Source organism: Helobdella robusta (genome assembly GCF_000326865.2).
Source record: "Helobdella robusta unplaced genomic scaffold HELROscaffold_8, whole genome shotgun sequence".
Taxonomy (NCBI): Eukaryota; Metazoa; Annelida; class Clitellata; order Rhynchobdellida; family Glossiphoniidae; genus Helobdella; species Helobdella robusta.
The window spans coordinates 3260502-3275810 of NW_008705459.1; the positions used below are offsets into that span (position 1 = coordinate 3260502).

At 32.1% G+C, this 15309-nt stretch overlaps 1 protein-coding gene across 1 annotated transcript in view; it reads right to left on the bottom strand.

The window, feature by feature from the left end:
• Positions 1 to 869: 869 nt before the first annotated feature.
• HELRODRAFT_130122 (hypothetical protein) overlaps positions 870 to 15309 on the bottom strand; it is a gene marked incomplete at both ends in the record, with an annotated part of 39587 nt that continues 25147 nt past the window's right edge. The window contains 3 exons of the mRNA XM_009032173.1: positions 870 to 998; positions 2016 to 2049; positions 3091 to 3147. Coding sequence (XP_009030421.1) covers positions 870 to 998; positions 2016 to 2049; positions 3091 to 3147 — 220 coding nt within the window. The remainder of the gene's footprint in view (positions 999 to 2015; positions 2050 to 3090; positions 3148 to 15309) is intronic.

The following is a 15309-nucleotide window of genomic DNA, read 5'->3' on the forward strand; positions in this document are numbered from 1 at the left end:
ATATAAGGACAACTGCAAATCATTAAAATATAAAACAACAAAAAATAATGACATCAACAACAGCACCTACAACAACGTCAACCAAAATAACAGTGACAACAGCAAAAACATCAACAATAGCAACAAAATTTTCATAAAATTTAAACACGCCGATAATTTCTGACAGTCATCTTTTGTGAGCTAGAGCCACACTCAAAAAATACAATCGTTGACGCCATTGAAAGTTTGTATACATACAATACAATAAGTTTGTATATATATATGCAATAAAACAAGATTGTGTATATAAAATACAAAATGTTTGTATGTATATATATCGTAGTAATTTGTACATAATACATTTATTTGTAGATATGTTCACAAACAATAGTTTGTATATATACATTACAGCATATACAAATATATACAAATTATACAATATATACAAAAAATATATAATTTTTTTTACAATTGAATTGAAAAAACTTATTTCGAAGACGCTGCCTCACGCGAACATTTTCCATCTAATAAAAATGTAGCATGTAACAAAATTTCCATACCACAACCAGACAAACAATTCATTGTAAAAAAAACTTCACACAAACAAGCGTTCAAATAATAGAATAAAAAACTAACCAACAAAAAATACTTGTATATACAAAAATATACCCCTAAATACAAAACAGACCTGTGTATAAACACACACACACACACACACATATATAATAACAAATAGATACAAAAACCGTTTTAAAAACGGTACTTATACAGGCATAAATAAAACATACAAACATAAATACGTACACATGAATATAAAAACATAAATATACATACGAACACACATACACATACATAAATATACAAGCAGCATAAACACGCAGGCTCTTGTAGAGACACAAACATATAAACATGCATACACATACATAGACAAACACATGCATATATAGACATACACATACAAACACACAGATACAAAGATATACACATACACATACGTATATACATGCACATACATAGACCTACACATACTACATGATTCACACATACATAGATAGATATACACACGCACACATTCGTGAGTTTCTCTCAAAACAAAAAAAGCGATCGTCGTTGTTCAATTGTTAAGGCGATAGAAATAATTTGTGCGGTTGTCGGTAAGTTTGTTTGTTTGTCGGTATGTTTATTTGTTTGTCGGTATGTTTGTTTGTCGATATGTTTGTTTGTCGGTATGTTGTTTGTCGTGTGTTTGTCGGTATGTTGTTTGTTGTATGTTGTATGCTGTTTGTTGAATGATGTTTGTTGAAAGTTGTTTCTTGTTATGTTTATATCTCAACACTGATCAAGTTTTGTTTGCTGTTTCTTCAGATTATTATTATTATTTTCAAAACGTTTTACTTAATTTTAATATGCTTTGAGATTTACTTTACTCGTTAGGTTTGAACGACGGTCATCTAACATTTCATTTATCAGGTCTTTGTTGTTTGTTTGCTTGATGTTGCAGTTGTTGTTGTCTTTGTTTTGAGTTGAGTTTTTCAAAATTTTTGTTGTTTCTTGAGAAAATTAGAAAATTTACTTATATAAGCAGTTGCTAGTGTTGATTTGAAGGATGACATCAACAAAGACAGCTTTGACGTTTTGAAGTTTACGTTGTAGTTAATTTTCATTCGCATTATGACATCATTAACACTCACTCACGCACACACACACTCACACAAAACACACATACACACACAAACACACACACGCACGCACGCGCGCAACACACACAAACATCAAAACATCAACGTCGTCGCTATAATCAGACACCAGTAACATATCAATATTAGCGAATAAGAAATAGTGATGATAACATCAACGACAACAAAAACAACAACAACATCATACAACAACGACAACAACAACAACGACTGCATCAGCAAAAACAATACGTTCTTATAAATGGCTGATACGCAGTTGCGGTTAATTACGAATCTTTAATTGTTTCGATATTTGTCGGCCGTTCGGTTCTTTCTTTATACTAAACTGCACGCACAAACACACACACATACAAACACACACACACACGTATAACTTCTTGAATAAGTAAAAAATTTAACGAACGAACGATTGAATGAACAAAAATAAAAGAAGTAATGCACGTAGGGATGAATAAATGAGAAATTGAAAGAAAAGGAGAAAAGAATGAGTGAGTGAATGAACAAATGAATAAATGAATAAATGCATAAACAAACGAACGAACAAAAAAATGAATGAATAAATGAATGAATGAGCGAATGATTGAACGAGTGAGTGTTTTTTGTGTCTTAATTAATGAAAATTTTTCTGATAATAAATATCAAGAGGCGGACGCTTTGCATTAATGGTAATCGTTGAATTTGTACTATCAATACTTAATGCTATTACATAAATAGTAGTAGTTGTCGTCGTCGTAGTACTATTAGAAGTAGTAGTAGTTGTAGAATTAGTTGTAGTAGTAGTAGTAGCAGTAGAGGTAGTATTAGTAGTAGTAGTAGTAGTAGTAGTAGTAGTAGTAGTAGTAGTAGTAGTTGCAGAAGTAGTTTTAGTAGTAGTATTAATTGTTGTTGTTGTAATACTATGTATAGTATTACAACTAATTAATAGTGGGTTTTTCTGTTTTAGCAGTCGTAGCTCCTGCATTTGTAGTAGTAGTAGCAGCAGAGGTAGTAGTAGTAGTAGTAGAGGTAGTAGTTGTAGTAGTAGTAAAGGCAGTAGTTATGGTGGAGGAAGTTGTAGTTGTGGTAGTTGTAATTGTTTGCTGGTAGTAATAATAGTAGTAATAGTTTTTTCAATTATTCGATTGGATTAAATTGAATAATGTTGAAAATAATTACCTCAATTTACATGAACAATTAACTCTGTATGAAAATTGAAAATTATCATTTTAGTTAATAATATTAATAATAATAACACAGATAGAGAAAAAGAGAAAAGAATAAAAAGAGAGATAAATGAAGAGAGAGAGAGAGAGAGAGAGTGAGAGAGAGAGATGTTTATTTATTACTTATTGTTTATTACATGTCTGTGTATGTATTAATAATAATATAAAATGCACCTTAATTGAATTTATTAATAGGCCTAACAACATCCTACATACAAACACAAACACACACACAAACACGCGCACACACACACACACACAAACACACACTCACAAGCAGACAGACGAATTTGCTTGTCTGTCTGTAGTATGAATGTAGTACTAGCATACGTACAAAGTAGTAGTAGAATGGGTAGTAGCAAAAGTAGTAATTAAGTTTGTAGTAGTGGTGGTAGTGGTAGTAGTAGTAGTAGTTGTTGTAGCAGCAGAAGTAGTAGTATTTTGGTACTGTTTTGAGTGTATATCTGCTGTAGTATGAGTAGATATATGAAATACTAGTGGTAGTGGTAATAGCAGTGTGTCTGTTTGCATGTAAGTGTATGTGCATGTGTTAGTGTGTGTATGTGTGCGTACGTGTGCGTGCGTACGTGTGTGTGTGTGCGTGTGTGTACTATTTGTGAACCCGACTAACGTACAGTCTAATAATTGTACGGCCTTGTACTCACATATATCATGTATGATTACAATTTTATTTACATTATACGCTATATATATATATATATATATATATTATATACTGTATATATATATACATATATATGTTGTATATTTATGTAAAGATAAATATAGTCGTAAGCTGTGGTAGTAGTAGTAGTAATCGTAGTTACGCTTGTAGGCCTTGGTACGATGTTGATTGTTTTTGTTTTGCTGTTTATGTTGCCGATTTGTACTTGTTATTATTGTTATTATGTTGTTGTTGATGTAATTATTATTATTGTTGTTGTTGTTATGATTAGTATTATTTTTATTGTTGTCGGCGTTGGGGCTTTGGATTTTGTTAACTGGTCTTCCTTGCATTCTTGTTGTTGTTGTTGTTGCTGCTGCTGTTGTTGTTAATGTTTGTTCGATGATCACAATGTGTGTTTCTCATTTCACGAAACGTTATAAACTAGCCGCTGCACACATACACAAACACATGCACACCAATAAACATACACACTCACACACAGACAACATACAGACACACACAAACATATGCACACACATAAACAAACACGCACACACACACAACACACGTACACATTGAATGCATGCACGGACGTAAACTAGCGTAATGATTCGCAAGCATCATATATCGTAATAAATTATTTGACGTAAATCCAAGTCGCACGTATATACACAGTTGAAATAATATGCATATGATGAATATGTACTGTGATACATATGCAAGGAAATACACACACATATATACGTGTTAACCTTATACCGTTACAATAACTATGAAAGTGGTTGATGATTTTCCTCGAGTGGTGCGAAAAGTTTTTACTTCAACTTTCATCACTTCCACAAAAACTTACAGACTGAACAAAATTTGCTGACAATCAAAACATTTTTTACTATTCTGTAACTTTATTTATTAGCCAGACTCAAATGCAGTTTTCGCATGAGTCTCGTCGTGTTTACGCATGTTGTACTAGCATATCTGAAGCGAGATTAATTTTGTGATTAACAGATAGACAGATTGATCACTGCTAAATACTCCTTCGATGCACCGCCCATATACAAATATATAAACTTTTCACAGATATTTAATTACATATACATACATATACATACATATGATATATATATATATCTATATATATATATATATATGTGTGTGTGTGTGTGTATGTGTGAGTGAAGGCTATGTATATATGTATGACATATTCATATATACAGTATATATAATATGACTAAACAAAGTATGTTATAGAGGGATATCTTCTCCATGGCCTGTTGTATATTGAGTAGGTACTTGTAACTGAACAATTAGAAAACAATCATGGTCGTCAATGCACGCAGGTACGTACGCACGTTTGTACGCATATATGTGTACTTATTATTCTTCGTGTGCGTGTACGTGTACTTGTTTATGTTTGTACGCGAGTGTATGTGCGTGTTGATGTTTGCGTGCGTGGTGCGTGCATTTCGTATTAATTTGTTTTATCAAATAGAAAAAAGTTTGCAATGTCTGCATGTGTAAACTTTACATATTCCTGATCATTTGTTTGATGACATTTTTCTTTCATCTGTTTTTTCATAAAAATTCAATTAACTTTTATATTGAATTTGAATGAAAGTTGCCTTTGTGAGCAGCAGAAAATGTTTTAATAAAGATGCAAGCACACACAACTTAACGAAAGCGCATAGACGCGCTTTTATATAATGCGTTCGAGCAAAAATGTCCTAAAAAGTCAAACAAATACGAAGGTGCAATCTCAAACTTTCTTTCTATCTTGGCTGTGTACCGCTGTATAAACACGCACACAAAACACAAAATCACACACTTGCATGGTACATGCTATCACGCTCAAACATCAAGTTGTTTGAGTAAAGTGCAAATACGTAAAAGATGGTTTTTTTATTTTCTACATACCCAAAAAACACAATCGCACAAGCGAATTTAGCCTTACATCATTTCCTAAAGGATGACTTGAGTGTGTGAGTTTTTTTGTGGTAATTAAAAGTTTTTCAGTCAATCATAAACATACAAAAACGAACACACAACACACACACACACACACACACACACATACACACACACACATGCAAACATATTGTAACAAACAAAAAAAAATTTAAACATACCAACAGAAAGAAATGCCAGCGAAGAGAATAACACGCAAACAGACAGAGAGAGGTAGAAAGCGATAGTCATGCATATTCGATTGATAATGATTCCATTGATTGTATGTATTGAATTGATTTTTTCTCCCTCACTCTACAATTATACAGGGCGTATTATATATATATATCTCTCTCTCTCTCTCTATCTATAACTATATGTGAGTATGTTTGTTTGTAGGCGTGTTTGTATGCGTGCGTGCAAATGTACGATCGTATTCATGAGGGTCGACCAGGTGCAATAAGTGTGCACGTTTGTATGCGTGCGTGTGCACGTTTGTATGCGTGCGTGTGCACGTTATTTAGTTTGTACTCTAATTTTTTGATGTATTTACAGTTTCGTATATAAATATATTTACGTTCCATGTATAAATTAAATTAAATGTTTGAAGCTATAAGCACATATCTTTATTATTTGAATATAATAATAATTTTTTAGATAAAACTGTTTATGTATTGTCTATGTGTGTACAATTTTGTGCTCACATATGTGTGCGACTTATTTGTATGCGTGTTTGTGTGCAGTTGTGTTTGTATATTTTTGTTGTATTAGTTTATGTATAAACGAATTGATTTATCATAAACTCATAAACATACAATACCATATACAAACGCACGATCATAAACAAGGGCAAACAAAAATAAACATTACATTGGCGTGCTCAGATATCATGCTCACACATTCATTCACACATACACACATTCTCTCTCTCTCTCTCTCTCTTTCTTTCTCTTTCCCTCTCTCTCTTTCTCTCTCTCTTTCTCTCTCTTTTTCTTTTTTAGTTCACATACACAATATAATATACAGAACGTGTTATTAGAATTATGGGTATAAGTATAATATATACACACACACACACATATTCTCTTTCATTTTACCTCTCTATTATTTTCCTTCTCTCTCTCTCTTTTTCTCTTTTTTTTCTCTTTTCCATACACATAGAATAGTATAAGGATACAAAAATGTGTTCAATGTCTGAAATACTGAAATACACATACATATATGCTCCTTGTGGCCACTACAATGATGGAGATGATAAAGAAGATGATGAATGCGATGATGATGATGATGATAATGATAACGAAGATGAAGATAATGATGAAAGTGATGGTGATGATGACGATGATGAAGATGATAACGGTGATGAAGATGATGATGGTGATGACGACGACGACGAAATGATGATGAATGTGATGATAATGATGATGAAGATGATGATGAATGTGATGATAATGATGATGACGATGATGGTGAGTGTGATGTTGATGGTGTTGGACAAGGTTGGCTGATTTCAAGCCTGTTCACACATCTGTAACAAAAATAAAACAGACAATGAAATCAAAGAAATTTTTTTTAAATTTAAAAACTAAGCATCTCAACCGTGACATTCACCGTTTCATTTGTATGCACGGTGCGACAAACAATGCAATAAAATACAAAAATGAAAATATAGAAAGTATACAATATAATACAAAAATATATAAAGTACACAATACAAGTTGTACAATACAAATTACACAATACAAATTCTACTATACAAATTATACAACACAAATTCAACAATACAATAATTATACAATACATAATACACAATACAATACAAATTATATAATACCAATTATACAATACAACACAAAGTATACATTACAAAATGTATACAATACAAATTATACAATACAATTTGTGCAGTACAAAGCATACTTCATACATTACAAAACATACAATGCTAAATATGTAGTACAAATTATAAAATTCACATTATACAAAACAAAATAAAATTTTGCAAACCAAAAGCAGAAAAACGGAATAAAATGTTTCAACAAAACTGAATACAAAAACAAAATTTAAAATACAAATTTAAAATACAAATTTTCATAAGTGGCGACTGAAAATTTTTCACTGTTAATTTTTTGTAAAATTTTTGAAAGTATCAAAGAGACAATAATTAAACAAATTAGCATGATAAACAGTGACAGAACTCGTGAAAGGCATATAATTTATTCCTAAAAAGTTTTATGATAATAAAATTCACGCATAACACACAAACAAACACATAAAAAAATCTCACACATGATATATACACAAACACACAAATTTTTATGTGTGTATGTGTGAGTACGTGAGCAAATAATTAAATACAGGTTCGATTGATTTTGGTAACTCCATACTTGCAAATAACTATATAGGTATAAATGTAAATATTCATATAGTAATTAAATTGTTATGGTTATGTGTGTGTATGCGTGTGCGTGTGTGTATGACCTGATGATGTGTTCATGTTTGTTGGTGTTATGTTGGTGGGTTAATTTGTTTGCGTGTAGGTGTACATGCAAGCGTGTATGATAATACAGGTGGAAGAAAAAGTCACTTGGATGTTTGTGTGTGTGTGTGTTTGTGTGTGTGTGTGTGTGTGTGTGTGTGTGTTTGGTCTGTATGTTTTGGCGCAGTTCAATTCTTCAGTAATTTTTTTTCATTTATTTCAAAGAGGAATGACAACAAAGTACAAAAACTACATGTAATAAACGCATCATACACGAGTGCATGTTAAAGTCGGAGTTTGCAATAGAACCCAGTCAACACAACATCAGTGCCAGGCACTTTAACCACTACACCATCGCGTTACTGATTATTTTCATATTTTTGTATAATTTTTCAGTTGATATCATTCCATTATCTGGCATTGTATTGTGTCCTCGCTTAATTTAAAGTCAAAAGCTGAAAAACGGCTATTTTATTGAAGTTTTTAATTTTTAAAAAATTTTTACTGTTTGTTCTTTCGCATTTTTACAAGTTTAGCTGTATTGTATTTTCCAGCTCTGTTTCGTTTTTACCGATCCGGTTGTTCATCTACTGCAAATATCTATCCACTCTTCATTTGTTTTGTTCCTTTGTTTTCTATGCAGTTGATAAGACAAAAAGTTCTTTGTTCGTTCGTTCCGTTGTTTATTTTATGTTTTTGGTTTGTTTATCTTTTTATCATTTTATTCGTTTTTTTAATTTATTTATCTATCTGTCCATTCATCTATTATTGAATCATTGTTTTCGTATCTATTCATTCCTTCTTTCATATATTTTTCCGTTCATCATTTTGTTTTTTTTTTGTTCATTCATTCGTTCATTCGTTCGTTTGTTCATTCACTTATTCATTCATTTCCTCGTTCATTCATTTACTTTTTAATTCGTTCGTTGACTCGTTTGTTACTACGTTCAGTCATTCATTCGTTTTTTATTCTTTTATTCATTCACTTCTTGCTTCGTTTCATTTAAAAAAGTTTTTCACGGTTAGAAGATCAGCCGTAAAATAACTATTATCATCATCACAATCATCGTCCTCATCGTTGTCTTCTTCATCGTCGTCATCATTCTCATTGTAATTTCTTTATTTATTTTTATTTCATTAATCATTCGAACGATGTTAATTTATTTCATTCCTTCACTTGATTTTTTCGTTCTTTCGTTTATTTGTCCTTCCGTTCACTCACTCACTCACTCACACTCATTCACTCACTCACTCACTCACTCACTCACTCACTCTCACTCTCACTCACTCACTCACTCACTCACTCACTCACTCACTCACTCACTCACTCACTCACTCACTCACTCATTCATTCATTCATTCATTTGTTTATTTATTTGATTTTTTCCTTCCTTCTTTCCTTTATTCATTCATTCATTCAGTCATTGTTGAATAAAAGATTATCCAACGAGTGCAAAGCGTTTCATAATAGCTAAATAGTAATTATATGTTAAATCGTTTCCCATTATATTTCATTTATTGAAAATAACTAAAAATTAAATTAGGCAATTAATATAATAATAATAATAATAATAATAATAATAATAATAATAATAACAATAATAATAACAAAAACGTTAATAACAGTAATAACCATAATTAACATATAATTACTTATTGGAAGCAATTAGGATAAAGTAGGTGAAATAAATGGAATACTGCATTGGTGTACATACAATAATACAGTAGCTGTGATAAGGGCAACAGTAACAACAACACTAGTAACAACAACAACGTGACAACAACAACAAGAACATTACTAACAACATCGCAATAACATCAACAACAACAGTAACATCAACGCAACACGATCACATAAATAGCAACACCAATTGCGCTGACATCAACAACTTTCAAACGAAAACCACAACAACATCATCACAGCGCTGACATCAACAATTTCACAAAAAAAACAACAACAACGCAACGCCATTCCAACAACAAAAACAACAACGACAACAGCAACATTAGCAGCATTTACATTAACAACTACTAAACATAAACAACAACAACATCAAAACAACAACTACAACATCACAACAACAACGACAACTACACTAGCAGCAGCCCGATCATAAGCAACAAGATGTGATTTATCCTTCTGTACTGACGTACCATTATCAAGTCTTGCATTGCAAACAACTAAACACTCTAGCCGGCGTCCATATTTATTACATTATTATTATCATATCATGATTTATTATCATTATTTAGTTTACAAATTTTATTTTTTCAAATAATTTCATAATTATCTTATATTGTGTTCGATGATTATATTTTACTACAGCTAATTTTTTTCCATTTCGACCATACATTTTAGTAACATATAAAATAAACAAACAAACGAATGAACCGATGAATGAATGAATGAATGAATGAATGAATGAATGAATGAATGAATGAATGAATGAATGAATAAATGAATGAATGGATGAATGAACAAACGAACGAACCAATAAACAAAAGAAAGAACAAATAATGAATTAATGGTTGATCTAATGAATGAATGAGAGAGTGAGTGGATGAATGAATAATTAATAACGAATGAATAATGAATGCATGAATGAATGCATGAATGCATAAATGAATGATTGAATAAAGGAAGAAATGATATTTTAATAATAGATTGATGTAGGTGTGCGTGTTAACCGTCGCGATGATAAGATAATATAGTATGTATGTATGTATGTATGTTTAGAATGTGTATTAGGACCCTTGTATGTATGTATGTATGTATGTATGTATGTATGTATGTATGTATGTATGTATGTATGTATGTATGTATGTATGTATGTATGCATGCATGAATGTATATATGTATGCATGCATTTTTTATTTCTTTGCATTTTTTGTATGTAGTACCTACGAAAGTATGTATGCATGTAAGTATGTATGCTATGCATGCATGCACGCATGTATGTATGTATGTTTGTTTGTATGTATGTTTGTATGTATGTATGTATGTATGTATGATTGGTGTCTTTATTTCACTTGGCTGTGGAGTGAACTTTGGTATCGAGTAATTTTTCCCCTACAACCTCGCTTATTAATCTTGCATTGGTACTACTAAAATAAAGGAAATCGATATATATAGATACATACATATGTAAAATTACGTATGCTATATATAATATATGAATATATTTATATAATTAAAGTTGAATATATTAATATATATATATATATCTATATATATATACATACTTAATTTTAAATGCTTTTAGTATGTGTGTGTCTTTATTCATATATACACGCACGTGTATGTATGTAGCTTCGACGCTCGTATTTAGGGTTTTGTATTTTTTATATGTATGTTTTTTTATGCGTGTAATAAGCGAGAAGCTTTTTGGAATCGAATCCGGTGAGGGCGACAGAATTACCAGGCACTTTACCGTTACGCTATCGCGCCGCCGTAATGTCTTACAAGCTCTAAAGTAAATATTTTAATAATTTTTTGACAGGTAAATACGTTTTTGTAGAAAATTGTGTTTTCACAACAGTATTAAATATGTGTAATTATCATAGAAATTTCAGGTTTACTGATATATTATTGCCTCTTATTGTTGTTTATCCATCTGCAGGTTTCTACGTCCGAATGTTTTAGGTCGGAGCCGTGCGTTTTTGTATGTCTGTGTTTGTATTTGCATGTGTTTTTGTTTGAATATATGCTACTAGTATGTGTGGCTGTGTATGTGTTTGTCTGTCTTCTGTCTGTGTGTATGTAATTTGTATGTTTGTGTGTGTACCCTACAGAATAGTCCGTTAGTTTTGCTGCATGTCTGAACGTTTGTGCTTCTCTCTCTCTCTCTCTCTCTCTCTCTCTCTCTTTTACTCTCTGTCCTTCTGTTGTTTTGAGTTTGTCTCTGTAAATAATAAGCAGGAGGCACGCTATCTTCTTTACAGTTTCTCATATTTATTTACGACCGTGCGATCTCTATCTTTGGTGTATTCAAATTATAGCTCTTCGTAAATTTTCCGAAAAAAATGCGTATGTGTGTAAATACACGCATACATCCATTCATTCAGTAATTCATTCAGTAATTCATTCAGTAATTCATTCATTCACATGTGTTTATACACATTCATCCACATGTGTAAATAAACACATGTGGATGAATGAATTACAATAAAGATATGTTTAACTATGTATGCTTGCATAATCAAATGTTTATATTTGTACATGTTAAATAAATTAAGTGTATAATTAGTATAGCGGACATTTTCGATTATAACCAATGTCAAATTTTTTTAAATAATTTTGAAAAATTTTTTTTTACAATTTTTTTAAATGTGCATAAGTATGAATATGAGCGTGTGTGACGTGTATGTATATATTTATGTGCTTATCTGTAACATCCAATATGTATTATTTATGTTTTATATATGCGCTTAAGTTTAGGTGTGGATGCATGTTTGTATGGATGTTTGTTGCATACATACGTGTATGTGTGTTTGTCATGTTTGCATATACACATGATTACAGTTTGTTTGTATGTTTATGATATACATAAATGCGTGTGTATGTGTTTGCATGCGTGTGTATGTATTTGTGTATGTGTGTGTATGTATGTGTAGTATGTTTATGTGCGTGTGTGTGCGCGGTGTGTATGTATTATGCAATTTTAATTAGCTTACAAAGCGGGAACATCTACTTACATCGTGGAAGGCATTCTTCATCAACTAAACCACTGATCCGTGAGTTATCAGGATGAGGAGGAAGAGGATGATGAGGATGATGATGATGGAGAAGAAGGTTTTGATGAAAAGGAAGATAGTGATGGAAAATGAGAGTGAAAGATAGATTATGGTATGTAATGATGACAAAGATGATAAGAATGTAAGACGGGTGAATCGGGTTGATGATGGTGATGACGACGATGGTGATGTTGCTGCTGCTGATGATGATAATGATGGTGATGATAATAATGGTGATGATAATGATGATGTCGATAATGATGATGATGGTGGTTAAGATGGTAGTGGTGGTTCCGATGACGATATAAGTTCAATATGAAGGTCATACGATGAGTATAAAATGAGTCAGAGATGAAGATGTGATTAATGGTCCTGTGCTTTGTAATGAAATGGGTTATTTTTGTGGAGACGGTGATGATCATGGTGGTAAAAAGATGACAAATACGATTTATTTGTGTAAAAAGCGATGATGATGAAGATGATGATGATGATGAGTGTAAGAAAGTTTCTTAAAAAGATTATAGTCTAGATTGTTATAAAAAAATTGCATCGATCAATCGGTGATAATACCGTCTAGCACATTTGCAATCACGCAAAATTAGCGCAAGTATGCACGCACACGCACACAATCTCATAACATTCTCATCTCACTCACACACACAGACCTACGAGTCCAAAAAGTTTCATTCATGCACATAAACAAATTAACACATGTTTGCATACATCCGCAAATGCAAACTTCCAATGAATCAAAGTTGCTATTGGTAATTTATCAAGTCATCTATAACAAAAAAGAATACAATTATCATTCAAATATTATACTGACTTGCTTATAAGACGTACACATACACACACACACACACACACACACATACATACATACATACAAACATTCACACGTGCATTCGTACATACTGCATACGTTCACTCACGTACAAATTCCTGCACTCAACCTTATGAAGAAACGCAGTAACAACAGCACACTAATCGAAACCAGTGGACCAACCCGCTGTGACCTGGAATTTCCGTCTCATCTATAAATAACCAGCCTGCACTAGCAGGCTTTTTGAACTTTAACCTCACGCTGCCTTCAATTTAATTGAGACACGTTTATGCGATTAACCATCCATCAATCCATCAATAAAATGGATGAGATAATTCATTCGTTCGTCCATCCATTCAATTATCCATCAATCAACTAATCCATCCATCGGTCAACTTATCCATCCATCGATCAATCAATCAATCAGCCGGACAAGTAAGTTAGCAAGCAACCGGTTTGCGAGTTGTTTGATTGATTGATCGATGTTTGCTCGTTCATGTGCATGTACACGTCTACGTGTGTGTTTGTTTGTGTGTGTGTGGGTGTATGTGTGTTTATGTGTGTGTGTTTATCTGTGTGTTTGTGTGTGAGTAGTGTATGAATATGAATGAACATTATTTTGAACACTCTGTTGAGCAAATTATATGTCGTTGTAAAATAATATTTAGAATAATGACATCGAAAATATAATAACCCATGAATGGCTAATGATTAGATATAAATGGATTAGTAATACTGTTGATCAATATTGTCCTATCAATCATGACAGGATACTTTCAAGCTGATCGTATAAAACTGCGCGTAATGATTAGTGATCATGATAGCATAACCAGTGATAATGCAACGATAACAACACGATTGTAACTGCGAAAAGACAACAAATAGAATGACATCAATTCACGATACTGATAAAGGCGATGATTACGATTCTAAAAATGATAACCAATACTATGATATCATTTTGATGATAATAATCATTAAGATGATAGCAATAACAATAATAATAATAATAATAATAATATTCACAATGGTAATGACAATGTTCATTCCCCAACACCCAGGTGTTCATCCATCTGGTTTCTTTCATTCGCGCGCTCCCTCTTTCTCTCTCTCTCTCTCTCTCTCGCTCTTTTACTCTCCTATTTATTTTTTCACTTATTTTTTTGTGGTGTATTTGTTTATCCTGTCTTTCTCTCTCTCTTTCAGTCTCTTCTTTCTCTTAATCTTTCATGTGTGTGTGTGTGTGTGTGTGTGTGTGTGTGTGTGTGTGTGTGTGTGTGTGTGTGTGTGTGTGTATGTACGTATGTATTTATGTATGAATGTAAGTTTGAGTTGAGGATATATTTCAAAATTTATGTAATTGTATGCGCGAGTTTTTTTGAAAAAATATTGATTATTTTGAGGTATTTTTTTATATTTTCGAATTTATTCATCTAGTCATCCGTTCATTAATTTGTTTATTTGCTATTTTGATCCATGATCTGTTTTCTCCGTTCATTCGTTCATTCATTCATTCGTTCGTTCGTTCGTTCGTTCGTTCATTCATTCATTCATTCCATCAATCATCCACAGCCACATAAATTCAAAATGGCCGAATGACGTGTCGGTCCCTGATTGGTTAACGACTGAGACGCCATGTTTGAAATTGTCGTGTGCCTCGATTTCATTGGTCCCCGGAGTTGGAACGTTTTTAACGTTGGAAATTGTCTGGCAAGGGCATATTTTAGCGCCTGCGGTCTGGCGGTAAAGTGTCAAGCAGTGCGAGTGCTTATTTTGAGTGTTTCTTC